Source organism: Lynx canadensis, chromosome B1, assembly GCF_007474595.2.
Source record: "Lynx canadensis isolate LIC74 chromosome B1, mLynCan4.pri.v2, whole genome shotgun sequence".
NCBI classification, from domain to species: Eukaryota; Metazoa; Chordata; class Mammalia; order Carnivora; family Felidae; genus Lynx; species Lynx canadensis.
Window position 1 is genome coordinate 176,122,194 of NC_044306.2, and position 18,541 is coordinate 176,140,734.

Below are 18,541 nucleotides of genomic sequence, written 5' to 3' on the forward strand. Positions count from 1 at the left end.
TTAAAACAACTCTGGCCTGTTGTTCATTTTTTAAATCAATTTCTTAAGTCATGATTTTTTCCTATAATTGTGTCTTGTAGCAACCTAGAGCTTGTAAATACTTCTTAGGGGGATATATTTTGTGATAGATTTTAGGTTGGTTAGACATTCAATCTACCTTGTCTCTGTCTTGGAAAATGTCTCTTAAATCAATCACAGTGACCACCTACTCCAGAATTATTGCTCTGTTCATTACATCTACTACTTAAAATTGGGATCTAAAAGGAAAGTAACGAAAGTAAATCAAATGTGATTTCCCTGTCAATTTGTTAGCAGAAAAACTGGAATCATCTCAGAAAGACATTGCTCTTTATGGCAGAAAGGGAACACTGTGAAGGATTTCTTTTCCTTTCTCGAGATTTTCTTATTCTACCCTGGGAGCCATGTGGAAATTAGCAGAATTTGAAACAAGGGTAGTTGGTAGCAACCACATTTTTTCTCACTAACAAATAGCTAATTTAATATTTTGTTAACATATAAAGTAGCATTGCCTCATCCTTTGCACTCTGTTCTTCCATACTCCATGCCTCCTGGCCACAGATTTTACCATCTCCCTACCTATCACTGTTTCTATTTCTGGATCTACACGTACAAATATACATGTATATGTGTGTGTCTATTACATGACTTCCATTTCATAAATTGTGTGATAATTTTTCTGATTTATGTAACAAATTATAAGCATATACTTTTGCTTGACATTAGGTTTTCAACACCTACTTGCTAAATCAAGAATTTTATTAAATAACAGGTTTAAGGGTTTAGGGTAGTTTAGGGGTTTTCATTTCCTTAATTTTCTCACTTTACCTGAACAACTTAAAATGTCGACAACACAAGCAGGAATAGATTTAGAATCATCCGACACTTAATTTGTGCTCATTCATTTAAGGTAATGAGGTAGCATACTTTACTTTTATAGAAGTCTATGACAGTAAATAAATTTTGTTGCCTCTACTTAGAAATCAATTCCGTGTTCTTCAAAAGCAGCATTTTATTTCTTGGAAACATTTTGTGTCATTGCCATTATTGTAATGAGGAGTTAACTAACTTGAAAAGAAAGATAATAGTCCTCAAATTTCTTTTCTACCCCATAGATTATGACTGAGACATTATGATAGGAGGAATAAAACTTCATTTAAATTGCCATTTTAGACTTTGTCATAGCTAATCTCATTAGACTGTCTTTTATCATTATCTCTTGTATTGAGTTAAGCTTCAGCATCTCTATCACAAGTAAACCATAAATGTATACCTTCTGTAAGGTTCCAGAGTAAATAATTTTATGTTGCTGAAGTCTTATTTTAAGCGTTAAAGATCTTTAAAGTTAACCCCAATCGAATGTGATACATTGGCATCAAGTTTTAATGATCTAAATGGGGAAGAAATACTTTTAAGATATAAGATGTAACTCAAATGCAGATCCCTGTGGGTTTCTAAATTTAGATTGCTACATATGACAGATGCTTTGGAATTAAATTTGCATTAGAATAGAATAGTTAAAAATGCAACTGCTTCTGGCAAATACAGACCTGGAAAGCTGAACCATCCACTATCAACTAACTTAAGAAAATACAAGAAAATTCCAGCAAAAATAGTATGAGGCCATAAATCATAGTCTCACTGCAAGAATTTACTTTCCACTCCCCATCAAATCTTTTTAAATCCAAATGTGTGTAACAGTTGAAGGTACGCCTCGTCCACTTCAAATATAAGTATCTTCTTGAAAACTGATGATAGTCTTTGATATTCACCATGAAGCATGAATGTCCCGGCTTCTTTTAATGTTAAAATTCTATAGTGAGAAAACCAACTGGTAAGTTTCTATTAGGAATCTACTATGGAAAATTAAAGGATTGTTAAGCATTATCTTTACCCACAGGAAGAGAAAATTTAAATGTATTACATCTATTTAAATTATAAGGCTACAAATACAGCATGCAGTACATGACTGCTATTAGCCAGGAAGTTTATGGAGAGCTTTCAAGCACAGAAAAATCGTTCAGTTAGTTGATCACTGACATCTCTTCTAACACTGAATGTATCTCATTCAACAAAATATCATTGCTTGTTTAGTTTTTCTTACATCTGTTGTCCTAACAAGACTATCTTATTCTTTTACTCACTAAAAGTACATGTTAAGTAAACTTTTTAAAATATAAACGAGTAACACTTTGTAACTGAGCAGGTACTGGCAGAATTTCATAGCAGTGCAAATTCTTAAGCTTTTATCTAGATAGTGAGGGAATGCTTTCCCTAGGAAATTAGCATTGTATTAGTGTTGAGAAAATGGCATATGGTCCTCAGTTTCTTGATTTGAATACTTTGTGAGACATTAAGATGGGGAGAATAGAAGAGGCCACTATTCGGGATGAAATAGGGTTGGGGTCACTGAATTCGGCTTTGGATGTCTGTAGTTTTTAGTTTTCTGTCAGGTGTCCAATGGTGTATGTCTGGAAGGGATCTGAGTACTCATCACTAGGGAGCACGTTATGTGGGGCATGATTTTAGCCTTTGGAGAGTGCAAGATCATGCAGTTGTAATGTTAAAATAAGAACATTAAAGAACTGAGCGTAGAATTACCAGCACGTGAGGCCCAGGTCTATTAAGGGAGCCCTGCTTGTGAAGGAACAATCGGAAAGGCTGTCAGAAAACAAAGAGCAATGTGTGGAATCATCAAAGGATTGCCCTTCAGGGAACAGTGTGTTTAACAATGCAGTATGGTACGCAAGGTCAAGAAAGGCCCCCAAACATTTATTAGTATTGTAGTGATCATGATGAACAATGACCATTACTTACAAGCATCTCAGTATAAAAAGAATTCTTTGTTAGATGTTAAGAGACCTGAATTGTAATTCTAGGACATTTGCTCCCTAGTTCTGTAACAAAACCTTTGTGAACCATAGTCTTCTCCCTTACAAGATGAGATCATAATACCTCTACTTCCTACTTTAGAATAGAAAGTTGCATGAGGGGCACCTGGCTGGCCCAGTCGGTAGAACATGTGACTCTTGATCTTGGGATTCTAACTTCAAACCCCACATTGTGTGTAGAAATTATTAAAAAATAAATAAAGTATTTTTTTAAAAATTGCATGAGGAGCAATAAGATAAAATACATGAACACTTTGGAAAGTCTAAAATACTATCTATGTGTTAAGAGTATCCTAAATACAACACTATGATGCTAAATTTTATTTCTAAAATTTTATTATAATTCAGGATAAAAATAGAATAGAAAAGTGTTTTCTACTATCTGTAATTTGCTGCATTGTCAGTAAAATGGCATGGAATTTCTGGCACTTTTCTAGTCAGTCCTTCAATGGTAATTATATCTACAGTTTTCTTATTTATGGGGACTCTAATTGTAGGAAGATGTCAACATGCTACTAGTTCTATTAAGCATTACTTCTTCAGTACAAGTAACACAGAGGAAAATAGACTAGGAATGAGTCAGGGGACATATTTGGGTTTTCCTAAAAAATAGATTACTTTCAATGTACCATTTGGGGAGACTGGGTGGCTCAGTCGGTTAAGTGTCTGACTTCAGCCCAGGTCATTCTCTTAACGGTTTGTGAGGTCGAGCCCCACATCAGGCTCTGTGCTAACAACTCAGAGCCTGGAACCTACTTGAGATTCTGTATCTCCCTCTCTCTCTGCCTCTCCCCTTTACACACACACACACTCTCTCTCTCTCTCTCTCTCTCTCTCAAAAGTAAATAAAAATTTACAAAAAAAAAAAAAAAAGAATGATAGGCCTGTGCCTGACACATTAAAAACAAAACAAAACAAAAAAAAAAACATTAGATTACTTTTAAGTAGCTATTATCCAGTTTGGTTTCTACTCAGTTGTAGAACTAAATTTTACTAAAATGAATTTTGAGGGAATGTCATACAATGATTGCAATATATCAGAAATTCTGCTTCCTTCCAGTTGAAAAGAATACACACGTTTTTCTGGTTATTTGTCTTTCTCAGTCTGACTTATTTCACTTAGCATAATACCCTCAAGGTCCTTCAAAAATTAAAAAAAAAAGACGAATAAATAGACAGAATCAGACCTATAAATACAGAGAACTGGTGTTTGCCTGAGGGGAGGGAAGAGGATGGGGGATTGAGCAAAATGGGGGGAGGGGAGATAGAGATACAGGCTTCTAATTACAGAAAGAACAGACATGGGAATAAAAGGCACAGCATAGGGAATATAGTCAGTGATACTGTAATAGTATAATGGGGTAGATGGTAGCTATACTTGTGGTGAACATAGCATAAACTTGTCAAATCACTAAGTTGTATGCCTGAAACTAATGGAACATTGTGTGTCAACCATACTAAAAAACAAACAAGGGAATATACATGATTCTATATAATCAGCATCAAAGGAAAACTTGCCTAATTTTTAATTTGTAAGAAATCGTTAGGCAGCGAATACTGCCAACTATTACTTGGTCATGGCATATTTTAAAGAGGGTATCTCTCCTGGAAACTGCCCATTTGTCTCTTTTACAAAGTTCACGGCAGAGGTGGAATAACAAGGAATTTTTCAGCCCTGAAGAATAATGGACAGCCCTGAAGAAATAATCTTTGCCATCCAAAGAAGGGAGACACATAGAGACCATGAAAAAAATGGGCTTTTTTTTTTTCATATTCTCTTGTCTAGCTCAGAACATATATAAGAAATATAAAAAATAACAGTTCATTTTAGTTACTGTGCATTTTACTCTGTGCCACATGCTGGGTTGAATGCTTTTCCATTCACCATCTCATTTCTTCTGCCTAGTTAGTCTTAACCAGGCCTCTACACATGGAGAAATGAGGGCATGGAGACAATACATAACTCCATCAGGGCCACTTGCTTGTAAGTGCAGAGCAAGCATTTGAATAAAGATGTCTCCAAATCCAGTCCATATAGTCTGTCCTAACCTACCAACTAGACTGATATCAAGGATAAATCAGTAGTTTTTTAATTCTTATAAACTCAATCTATAAATCATCAGGCCCTTGGAAGTGTAGTTCTTTCTCTTTTTTCTTTTCTTTGTAGTACAGAGAAAAGTACACCCTGCTTGCTCTGTGCCAAGTACTGTTCTAAGCACTTCACCCACCAAATACATGGGGTGAGTATTATATGTATCCCCATTTTTCAGGTGAAGAAACTGAGATTCAGAGATGACTACCTGAGAGTGAGTGGAGGATGTGGTTGTCATTTTTTCTTATGTTTATTTACTTTTGCTAGGGGGGGAGGAGGGACAGAGAGAGAGGAAGACACAGAATCTGAAGCAGGCTCCAGGCCCTGAGATGTCAGCACAGAACCTGACCCAGGGCTCAACACGGCTTGAACTCCAGAACAGTGAGATCATGACCTGAGCCAAAGTCTGACGCTGAACCAACTGAGCCACCCAGGTGCCCCTGTCGATGTGGCTGTCATTTAAACCCAGCATCAGAGTGTGCCCTTAGTCACTGTTGCTATGTCAGCTCTCGTAGGTTGGGGAGGAAAGTCCAAAGCACACATTGTTTTAAAAAGCAAATATGAAATTATCATGTACCTAAGAGGTAAATTATTAAGCAAATAGGATTTATACACCCAGGAAGGAACTGGATTATATCTTAGAGTGTAGGGATATAAATAATAAATACGAACTAGAATTGTTAGAAAAATCTCTGCGGATAAGTACAGAAGTGGGTACAGAAGTGGGATAGAATTTGTATAGAAGCAAGAAGAATGGAATTTCTCTCAAGTTTATTCAGGTAATCAACTTGAGACATGGTGTAGAGATGATTAGTTTTCCAAACAGTATATTATGATCAAGTGAACTATAAATATATTTTTATTTAATATTTTATAGAGATGGGTAGGAGAAATTTGTTAATTTAGCCCTTTAAATGTCAGGAAAAGGAGTTTAGACTTTTTTTTTAATGATAAAAAAGTAAAGCATTAAATAGAAAAACAAGGCTTTAGATGGGGTGGGATGGGGGGGATTAACATGTTAAAATAGCATTTGCATAACACAAATCTGGAATTATTTGCTGGAGCCATTAGAACAAAGGGCATGGAGTTATAAAATCCTGGAATCCCCAGGTAGTAGGTAGAAAAGGCAGGGGTTAGAGTAATGGCATTGGGAATAAAATAGAATTGAACCCCAAAGAGAAATTCTCAAAGAACAATGGCTGACTTGCTAGCTGACTGGACATGAAGGAAAAAGGAGGAGTATATAATTTGGAAGTACCATTCCTGGATTTATGTTTTTCCCTCCCTCTCTCTCTGTCTCTACCTCTCCTTCCCAGGATCCTTCCACCTCCTCTACAGTCTGTTCTTTTTTGGGGATTAGGGACCACTAGTTAGGGATTGTTCATTTGTGTAAGAACTTGTGGTTTTCAAATGGTTTGGAAAAACTTTTTTTATTGTTATCAGTTTCATCGTCCCAGTAATATGATAGTCTATTTAAATAAATTTGGCTGTTCTGTTTTGTTTCATACATGAGACTTTTAAGGGCCTTTATAACTAATAACAAAATTATAGCACAATCAAGAATACTGGCTCTTATTTTCCTTATCTCCAGTGTTAACTCGAAAGACCCATTGTTTAACTTCACTTGTTCCTTCCATGTCCTAGTAATCAACAAGAAGGGGAAAGGCATTTATGATTCTCTAGATATAACAGAATGCCGGAATTCTGTTGGAATGAAAGACAAAGGTAGTAAAGGAAATTGTACCCATTAGGGTACATCCCAGAATGTTTCTCTGAAGGAATTAGGTGCTTAGAGGAGTGCATTAAATCTTCACATGTGTTATATTTGCAAATACATTAGATGATTTTCCCAAATCTTTTAGTGCATGATTCATTTGCTTTAGCTGGTTTCTTTTTCCATTGAAAGCAGATTTACATGGTGTGTCCTATGTTTTTCTTTCCTTTTTTCTTTTTTAAATTCATATTACATAGAAATATTCTGTGCTTATTAACTTACAGCATGGCTAAGATTGATATTGTGGACCATATGACGTGTGAAATCATTGTTTTGATTGGATCAGAGGGATTCAGTGTATATTGAATAAGTATAGGAGGGGGTATAGCCAGAAAGACTGCCTATGTGGCTTTAGAAATACTAGTGCTCTGAAGTTTGAAGCTAAAAAAAAAAATGACATCTAGAAAAATCACTGTGCTGTGAGGGACGATGGAGATAGCAAGATCTCACAGAATTATGAAGGCAAACTATAGCAGGGAGACAGGAGTACTGGCCAGAATCTCAAGAATTATGAAGCAGAAAGCCCACTGCAAAGATCTGAATAGCAGAAGTTTGAACTCTAGCTCAGGAGAGACATGCAGAGCATAAAACTTACATTTCTGACAAACTAGAGTTGAATTCAAACCTGGATGGGGTCTGGGAAGCAGGTACAGTGGATACAGCTGGCATGAACTTTGTACTGAATGAGACTCCTCTGAAGCAGAGGACCCTAGTAAGCTTTCTGCCTGGGGTGAAGAGGGGGGCAGTGAAAACCTGAGAGTGAAGTACCCCACTGTTACGGGACCAAGCAGTACTGGAAAGGTTTGGAAAAGTGAAGGATTGGAAGCCATTTAATTCGTAACCTGAGTTTTACTATGTGCTGAGTCACACACGATGGCCCCCAAAGTCTGTAGTTTCATTTTGTCATTTACATAGTGGGTAATTTTTCTCCGTTTTAACGTTTTGAGAGCATCCAGAATTTTGTTGTGAGAGCCTTTAAAAATTCTTTAAAGTCCTTGATAGTTACCGAACTTCTTTATTTCAGAGTCTTTCATTCTTTCCTCATCTTTCACATTTATTTCTCTCAAAGCCCTCCTCCTGAGTCCCTTAAAGTATGTTGCAAGATATAACTAATATACTCAATTATGTAATTATTATTAAAATAAATTTTAACAAGTATGAACCCAAACATAGCAACAATATTTTTTCCCTAAGCTTGTTTTCTCTTGGACCTGCAAATGGTTTACTTAGGCACTGGACATATGGTCACTGGTAAAACTTGAAAGGCTTATTCATTTGGACAAAAATCTAAATGAAAAAGTACAATTAGAAGGTGTAAATGGAGGGGCCACTGGGTGGCTCAGTCGAACGTATGACTCTTGATTTTGGCTCAGGTCATGATCCCAGGGTCATGGGATCGAGCCCTGGGTCGGGCTTCCCACTGAGTGTGGAGTCTGCTTAAGATTTTCTCTCTCCATGGAGGGAAAAAAAAAAAAAAAAAAAGTATAAATGGAATTTGTTTGGCTTAAGCAATATATAATATCTATATCTCACAACTTGATTATAATTTAAACTTTTAAAAAGATTTACCTATTTCTAAACTAACAGTATTATGAATACCATTCTCAACTTTCCTGTTCTAAATGAGCTGAATCACTAAGCCTACTGAATGTTTTTTGAATTGCTCACTTCTGTCAGTAGACACAGCGTTATTTGCTAGCCCATATTTAATTCATTTGTTTCCAAGGTTGTATATTACTAGGACCAAGTGCATACCAGACCCTTAATACTTCATGAAGAAATGAATGCTTTGATATAATATGAATTTCACTGAATATTTATTTTATATGTTTACTTTTTTCTTGACCTTCCAGTTGTATTATAATAGATGTTCTTTCAAGTCTTTTAATTGGAAAAGTTCTATCATTTGAAATATTTTTATGGAAGTGAATATTGATTGTGTGAAAAAACAAAATTTAGCAGTGTTGTTCAGAAATTACCTTAAAGTCTCAAACTACCAAAAAAGAACCTGTTTTAGTATGATAGTATGATTCAAAGAATGTTCTATGTGGCCAGTAAATGTGTCATGAAAACTGTTGGGGTTTGTTAATTACATTTGTTTGCAGCATCAGTGATGTGATTAGTCTTGGGGATTTCTACTTCCAGATATGCATGCCATACTTATGTTTGAGTATAATTACAAGGACCTATTTCTGGTTTTTTTACTTCTGTTTTCTTATGCCAATTATAGTTGTGAGCCACTGTGTATTATTTGCTCTGTAAGTACACGTTTTCTTTAAACCAAGGAATTGTTCGATTTAAGACCAAGAGTTCTGTTTTCTAAAACCATTCAGTTTATTTTGTACGTTTTAGGAACCATGCATGATTATTTAAAAATTGTATCACCTGACTAGCAGAAAATTGCTAAAGGTCCTAGTCTGATACGTCCCACCCAACATTTTTTTGCGGGTCTTTATCTAATACAAGGCCCACAGTAATCTGCAGGATATGTGTCATTACTCTTATTTTCCAGGAAAAGCAGAAGTTGACACCATAATGACCATATGGTGTTTGGCTTAAGGGTTTTTTTTGTTTTTTTTTTTCCCACTGCTCTTTAGTTCTCAAGTAGGCAGTTGAATATTGTCTAGAATTCAAGGAGAAAGTCTTAGACTGGAGATGTATTGATACATGTATACATGATAAATTTATCCAAATACAAATTTGGTATTCTTACCAGAAAAAAAAATTTATAGAATTAGTTGAAATGATTTTCAAATGTGGGACTCTGGCAGTATTGCATGTGAAACATAGTTGTTGATAAATGTTCTGCCTTAGCGCTTTTTTTCCCCCACTTACTTGGTTCATAAGTACAGAATTTTCTTTAGTGCCCTGAGAATTCTTGGGTTCCTGAATCAGAATCCTGGGAGAGGCTTCCATTTTAACCTATGTATTGCATGGTTTTTCGAGAGCTGTTCAGAAGAAATACAATGCAAGCCAATTGTGTAATTTTAAATTATCTAGTAGCCACATTAAAAGATATAAAAAAACAGGTGTGGGGCGCCTGGGTGGCTGTCAGTTAAGCGTCTGACTTCAGCTCAGGTCATGATCTCACAGTTCGTGAGTTCAAGCCCCGTGTTGGGCCCTGCGCTGACAGCTCAGAGCCCGGAGCCTGCTTCGGATTCTGTGTCTCCCTCTCTCTCTCTCTGCTCCTCCCCTGCTCATGCTCTGTCTCTCTCACTCTCAAAAATGAATAAATGTTAATAAATAAGTAAATAATTAAATAATTAAAAAAATAAAAAAAACCAGGTGAAATTAATTTTTACTAATACAGTTTATTTAAACTCACATTATCTAAAATATTTTATCATGTCATCAGTATTATAAAATTATGATATTTTTACCTTTTTTGGTACTAAAACTTTAAAATATGGCCTGTATTTTATACTTATAGCACATTTCAGTTGAGATTAACCACATTTCAAGTGCTTATTAGCCAGTAGCCAATTGAACAGCATAGGCAGGCCTGTATATTATAAATAGATGTAAATACCCTGAAACATCGTGTTCCCAGAAATTAACTGTAGGTTTCTTAATGGTCAGAAACAAATTGTTAGTTTGTATTATCAAAACTGAAAATACAGATTGTTTTGTATTATACTCCAAATAAATGAAAATATACCTAACTTACAAAAGTAATGTTGTACTTTACAGAGAGGAGGGCCCTGGAAAGTATCAAAGAAGGAGTCTTGAAAATTAAAGAAGAACCATCTAAAATACTGTCTGGAAATAAGTTTCAAGACCGGTATTTTGTTTTACGAGATGGGTATCTCTTTCTCTACAAGGATTCAAAGGTAGTTGTATATTTAGTATTTGAACCCATGTGTGTTTTTGTGTGGGTATTAACATTCTCATTTTATGTCTCTCTCAGTCCTCTCTTGGCAGTCAAGCCCTGTGGGAAACAGAACACATAGTAAGCTGATGATTTCTTGCAGCCTCTGGGATATGGTATTAATACACTGAGTAACACTGTGAAGAACTTCATATGACCTTTCTGAGCACTTCCCATTATTTTAGTGCAGAGGAGTCCTGAATATATATATTATATATAATATATATCATATGTAATATTATATATATATAGCAGCATGCTCATCAAAGACTTCACTAAGAATATTAATAGGCAAGTCCCAGATAGAGAAAAATATATTCATAGTACATACATCTGAGAAAGAGCTCATTTTCCGAATATGAAGAACTCCAAATCAACAATAAAAAGACTACCCAATAAAAAGTGGAGTGAAGTGGTGAATAGATACTATGTGAAAGAACATGTAGGAATGGTCAATAAACCATTGTAATGAAAGTGCTCAACATAATAGTCACCGGGGGCATGCAAATTAAAACCGTGCAACATTTTTTTCACCGATTGGTATGACTGAGGATGTTGATTAATTAAATCCCTCATAAATTGCTAGTGGAAGGGTAAGATCACACAGTTACTATATAAAACTGTTTGGAATTTTTTTAAAAATATTCATACAGCTACCCACGATCCAGCCACTCTATTCCTAGGCATTATGTTCACAAAAGCATTTGTTCAAGAATGTTCATAAGCAGCTTTACTCATAAAACCAAAACCTGGAAACATTCCAAATGTTTCATCATCAATAAAAGAATGATACATTCATACAATAGAATATTATTTGGCAGTAAAAATTAATGAAAAGTAATGAATATAACAACACAGATGAATCTTTAAATCCTTGTTTAGCAAAAGCAGCTTGATACAAAATCGTACCATATGAGTCTGTACACAAGAAGTCTAAGAACAGGCAAAATCATTCATGATGATAGAAGTCAGAAAGTGTCTACCTGAGGTGTGGAGAAAGGTTGTTGCAGAAGCAAGATGATGGAGACAGGAGGGATCTTTCTAGGGTGATATAAATAAATATTCTCTATCCAATGTGGGCGGTTATAAGAATGTATATAGTAACATCTCTACTTCCTTGAGATTCAGGTAACACACCTATGCAATTCTTTTAAATGTAGAATGACAGCAGGATCTAAAGGCACTTTTTTATATTGAATTATCAAATTCCCTTGGGTTCATATCGCTTGCATGCTTTAGGAGTTTGGTGATTCCCTGTGATGTGTTGTAGAGATGTATAAAGACAGACCAGACGAGTAACATCTGTTAATAGTTACGAAGAAAGGATTCTTAGGCAGCTTTCCAAACCTCTGTGATCTCATTTTATTATGGCTTCTGTTGAGCTCCCCACATGCTTTGACCACTTTCCCTGCATGTTCCTCCAGCAGGGAGGGCTCCATGTGGGCAAAATAAATCTGAGTAGCATTCCTCCTTTGATTAGGACAGTGGATTGTCCAGGCGGGGGGGGGGGGGGCTTCCCTCACCCCTCTCTATTCAGAGAGCTGTAATACATACTGTACTTGAACTCTCCCACCTTATTATGCCATCTCATAGACCCAGCAGGGAGCCTGTGTGGGTATCAAATGGTTATTATCTATTATCATCCTTCGGTTTTTCTAGTAGAGGAAGAGTGGAGTCTGCAGAAGTAAGGCACAGAAGAATTTGGGGTTATGTGAACTGAAGACATCAGATTTCAAGGTTCATGAACTTTAGATTTATGTTCGTGAAAGTAAATTCAGGACTTCACAGCTGATTATTCTAGCTGTCTAGAACTGATTCTGATTAAATTTTCTTTGGTTTTCTTCAGTGGGTCACCCACTTTGATCTTCATTAGACTGACTTTCTTAATCTTTGCCCTTCTATGTACATATGTTGGTTAAGTGTCACTCTTAAGTGTCCTGCTTAGGGTATTTAAAAATGAACCTGAACGTTTTAGTCCCATTAAGGAACCAACAGTTCCATTGTGTAGCAATGGGACATTGCTAGAAACAGCTAGTAGTTGTTAATAGTAACAGCAGTGCAATCATAATGGCAGTGACTAACATTCAGGTGGTTACTTTATAAAAAGCAGAGTTCTATACATTTCACTTTCATTATCTAATTTTATCTTTATAATAACCCTGTGAAATTAGTACTGTAATTATTCCCACTTTACAGATAAAGAAATGGATCCTACTAAGGTATTACATAACTTGCCCAACATCACGTAACCAGTAAGCAACAGACTCAGAATGCATTCCCAACTGTCTGACTCCAAAGCCTCCGTGTAAGGGGACTTACCAAACAAATACAAATTTTCCATTATTTTAGCTCGGTGGTTTTGCTGACAGACTTTTATTTAAAGAGGATAAGTCTCTTTCATTTTACAGTACCAAATATTCCTAAGTATGACAATCAATACAGTTTGGCTTTTTATAGCGTTTTCCCCCAAGCTGATATCAATTTAAAAACCTGCCACAGGAAGCTTGTTCGTGGACAAGTGATTTTTTTTTTTTCCAGACATTGGTTTTGTGAGATAATCTCCTATTGTTTAACAGAATGCGTTTTAAGAATTTATATATTGGGGCGCCTGGGTGGCGCAGTCGGTTAAGCGTCCGACTTCAGCCAGGTCACGATCTCGCGGTCTGTGAGTTCGAGCCCCGCGTCGGGCTCTGGGCTGATGGCTCAGAGCCTGGAGCCTGTTTCTGATACTGTGTCTCCCTCTCTCTCTGCCCCTCCCCTGTTCATGCTCTGTCTCTCTCTGTCCCAAAAATATATACACGTTGAAAAAAAAAAAATTAAAAAAAAAAAAAGAAGAATTTATATCTTTTTGAAAGGATCAACCTTCTCAGTCTAAGATAATTCATATAAATTGGTAGAGAGTGACAGTATCAAGTTTGTCTAAAAGAGTGAGGGGGGGTTGACATAATTTTGAGATATTTCTCATTTTTCAAGCTTTTATAAATTGACAAAAATTGTGTATATTTATCTTGTACACGGTGATGTTTTGATACAGTGATTACTGTAATCAAGCTAATTAACATATCCATTACCTCACATAGTTATCTGCTGCTGTGTGTGTGTGTGTGTGTGTGTGTGTGTGTGTGTGTGTGTATGTGTATATGTGTGTTGAGAACATTTTAAGATGTACTCTTTTATCAAATTTCAAGTATGTGGTACAGGAGTATTAACTATGGTCACCACACATATATTAGATCTCCAGAATGTTCATTTTGCATAACTGAAACTTTATACCCTTTGACCACTGTCTCTGCATTTCCCCCAGCCCCTGGAAACAACCATTCTACTTTATGCTACGATTTTGACTTTTTTAGATTCTACCTATAGTGAGACACACTATTTGTCAGAAAGACACTGAACTTTAAGGACACTGAACACATTTTGTTTTTATAACAGTGACCTTGGGTTATGGAATTATAATTACTGTGCTTAAAAGATGTGTTTGTACATCTGTTGGAATAAATTAATGCAGCTGATACTTTTAATTTGCACATTCAGGCAAGTAGAGGGGACCCGACTTACAGTTTTCCTTAAACTATCATTGTTTTCAACACATGATTTTGTGTGGCTGGTTATTTTTTCATGTTGCTGGTCTGTCCCTTTTAATATTGATGGTAGAGTCATTGGCAATGTTAACATTTCAAGTTATTTTACAGTAAATAAGCAATAGTGCAAATCTCCTAACTTATTTGAATAAACATTTGGCTCTGGTTTTGACAGTTTTACCATTAATATGTGTATGCTTGTATATACTTAGAAAATGATTTACTGAGAAGGAGGTAGAAGTTACAAATTGAAAAGTGTATTTAAAAAGACTATGTGTTAATTAGAGATAATTTATGAATGCTCATTAACAACAAATTAGGGTAATACACAGGGGAAGATATATTTTGTTTTGAGAGTTTGCTCTGCACAGAAAATGTTAATTAAAATGTTTTCAGACTTGATTTACATAAAAGGTGATAAGTTTCAAAGAATATTACCATTATACTGTTAATGGTGTGAAAAAAAAAACAAGTGGGGGAGGGGGCCATTAAAAGTTTCATGCACTAATAAGCAAACTCCTTTTAGTGCAAGAATAATTTCTTAAACACACTAATTTAATTGGCTTAGTTAAAAACTTTGTTTTGAATTATAGTGCCTGAGTAACACATTAGAGACTTCCTTACAGCCTAGTATATTGAGCTTTTTGAAGAAATTCTCCAGAAAATCCACATACCAAAAAAGAGAATTGTAATAAACCAACAGTAAAGTTACATTGCCAACTGAGATTTCTTTTTATAGAACTTTCCGTTAGTATCCTTGCAGTTCCACTTTATGTATATTTAGTTTAAAGACTGAAACTAAAACTTCTTTCCACCATTGCTGACTTCCACACAAATTCTGTCATTAGTGGCATAAAGTAATGAGCTTGCATGTCAGGAGTGGCTTGAGAATCAGTTGTATGACTTCAGACTCTCTATTGCCAAAAATACTTCAAAATGTAGGCAGTCCTGGCCCTACTGATGTCCTGTATAAACTAAGACTACCTGCTTCATCAGATGATAATAGCGAACATTGATCTCAACTGTGCAACTCCCATTTTCCCCATACTCCTGGAATTACTGCCTCTCACCCTACCTGGCCGCTTCCGTTGAGACAGAGTCCAAGGGAACAGGAGTCTCTCAACTATGACGAGGGACATTCAGCTCAGTTGCAATCTAATGTAGTCTCTGACAGAGGTGGCCAGGAAGCTCCACTACTATATATAATTCCTAAATTCTCTTTGCTTTGACTCTTTCCGACATGAAACAGTTACTGCTTTAGAAAGCTACCTCACTGCTCTTTATTAGACTTCAGTGTTACACCTTAGCGTTCAGTAAAGTAGCACACTACAAAAAAGTACCCCAAAACCAGTCCTCAGTCAGAATTAAAAGACAAAATACATAAACTACTAGAAAATGACCTCAACAAGAAGTCAGGTTTTTATGAAGGAAACTACAGAACTTCACTGATAGAAATAAAATGTGTGTAAAGTCTGATCTTTATCTATAGGTTTAATGTACTTGTTTTCAAAGTCTCAAAGGAATTATTTTTAGAAACTTGACTAAAATGATACAATAATCACCTCAAAGTGTAAACAGATAAGAATATTTGTAAACATTTTGTTGATAAGAAACAAAATAGTGTAGTATTTTGCATCCAACTGTCATGGTCTACAATAAAACTAAAATAACTTAGATAATATGATCCTGGCATAAAAATGAACAGAGATAGCAGTAGTATCATAAAGTCGGGTAATTAAGAATTAGTTTTGGGGGGCGCCTGGATGGCTCAGTCGGTTAAGCGTCCAGCTTCAACTCAGGTCATGATCTTGCGGTTCATAAGTTCTAGCCCCACGTTGGGCTCTGTGCTGACAGCTCAGAGCCTGGAGCCTGCCTCGGATTCTGTGTCTCCCTCTCTCGGTCCCTTCCCTCTCACCTCTCTCTCTGTCTGTCTCTCTCTCTCAAATAACTAAACCTTAAAAAAAAATTAAATATTATTTTTTTTAAATACACCATCATAAATGCATATCTACAGATTGGTTTGTTTAAATAAGTAGGGCTGGGATAATTGTTAAATTTTTTTAATTTAAATTCTTGTCTATACTGTATATAAAATATATATTCTAGATTAACAAAAGAATTAACTTTAAAAATAGCAGTGCTTCTCATTACATGGCCATGCAAGTTAGTATTTGTCAGCTTTCAAGTTGAGATATAGTTAAGAAAGTTCAAAAGGAAAAAACCGTATACTTGACTCATAATAATAACCGTAAACATCAAGCAAAATTATTGAAAACAATTTGTGTAGAATATTCCATTTAAAAAGATAAGGCAGTTTTTTTTCTTTCACATATAGAGAAGTAATTCAAACAAATATGTAAAGATAGATAAATTGTTGACCAAATCAAAAGTAAAAATTGCTAATGAATGTACATACGAGTGTGTGTTTAATTTGAAGTAAATGTACCCTATCAGTTTGACCAGAATCTTACTCCTGTTCTTAGCCTTTGACCCAGTGATTTCATTTTTAGAAACTGCGCCATAAAAATATATATATAGGGGCGCCTGGGTGGCGCAGTCGGTTAAGCGTCCGACTTCAGCCAGGTCACGATCTCGCGGTCCGTGGGTTCGAGCCCCGCGTCAGGCTCTGGGCTGATGGCTCGGAGCCTGGAGCCTGTTTCCGATTCTGTGTCTCCCTCTCTCTGCCCCTCCCCCGTTCATGCTCTGTCTCTCTCTCTCTGTCCCAAAAATAAATAAATGTTGAAAAAAAAAATTAAAAAAAAATATATATATATATCTATATATCCACAAATATATAGTTTTTTAAATTATCTACCATGATGATAATAGCAAACATTGATCATAGTGACTAGGAGTAAATTCATCATGGCCTTATCACTACCAGACCACTAGCCACCCAAGCATTCTTCCTGATAATCTTCTTGCTTGTTTTTCCTTTATGCTTTTTCTGTATTCTCCTGTCCTGTTGTCTCTAGGGAAGGTGGTTTGTAATTTTATAAACATATTTTCCATCCTTTACTTTTCAGATTCGACTGCTTTCATGAAGACTTCATAGTAATATGTTAACTTGTATAGAACCTAGTACTAATTTCAGCTAAATGTACTTTGTACTAAATTTCAGCCAATATTTGCTAAATGGGCTTTTGTGTACTGTCTTAGAATTCTTACAGTTTGTCTATATTGCTGTGTTTCTTTTTTTTTTTTAATGTCGCTTAAAATGTTTTATTTTTTTGGGGCGCCTGGGTGGCGCAGTCGGTTAAGCGTCCGACTTCAGCCAGGTCACGATCTCGCGGTCCGTGAGTTCGAGCCCCGCGTCAGGCTCTGGGCTGATGGCTCAGAGCCTGGAGCCTGTTTCCGATTCTGTGTCTCCCTCTCTCTCTGCCCCTCCCCCGTTCATGCTCTGTCTCTCTCTGTCCCAAAAATAAATAAACGTTGAAAAAAAAAAATTTAAAAAAAAAATGTTTTATTTTTTTATATATATATATATATATATATATATATATGAAATTTATTGACAAATTGGTTTCCATACAACACCCAGTGCTCATCCCAAAAGGTGCCCTCCTCAATACCCATCACCCACCCTCCCCTCCCTCCCACCCCCCCATCAACCCTCAGTTTGTTCTCAGTTTTTAACAGTCTCTTATGCTTTGGCTCTCTCCCACTCTAACTTCTTTTTTTTTTTTTCCTTCCCCTCCCCCATGGGTTCCTGTTAAGTTTCTCAGGATCCACATAACAGTGAAACCATATGGTATCTGTCTTTCTCTGTATGGCTTATTTCACTTAGCATTACACTCTCCAGTTCCATCCACGTTGCTACAAAAGGCCATATTTCATTTTTTCTCATTGCCACGTAGTATTCCATTGTGTATATATACCACAATTTCTTTATCCATTCATCAGTTGATGGACATTTAGGCTCTTTCCATAATTTGGCTATTGTTGAGAGTGCTGCTATGAACATTGGGGTACAAGTGCCCCTATGCATCAGTACTCCTGTATCCCTTGGATAAATTCCTAGCAGTGCTATTGCTGGGTCATAGGGTAGGTCTATTTTTAATTTTCTGAGGAACCTCCACACTGCTTTCCAGAGCGGCTGCACCAATTTGCATTCCCACCAACAGTGCAAGAGGGTTCCCGTTTCTCCACATCCTCTCCAGCATCTATAGTCTCCTGATTCGTTCATTTTGGCCACTCTGACTGGCGTGAGGTGATACCTGAGTGTGGTTTTGATTTGTATTTCCCTGATAAGGAGCGACGCTGAACATCTTTTCATGTGCCTGTTGGCCATCTGGATGTCTTCTTTAGAGAAGT

General features: G+C 36.2%; 1 protein-coding gene across 1 annotated transcript in view; it reads left to right on the forward strand.

Moving 5' to 3' along the window:
• ARAP2 (ArfGAP with RhoGAP domain, ankyrin repeat and PH domain 2) overlaps positions 1-18,541 on the forward strand; it is a 216,413-nt gene that overhangs the window by 178,425 nt on the left and 19,447 nt on the right. Inside the window, 1 exon segment of the mRNA XM_032593080.1 lies at positions 10,466-10,605. Within this exon segment, the coding sequence (XP_032448971.1) occupies positions 10,466-10,605 (140 nt within the window).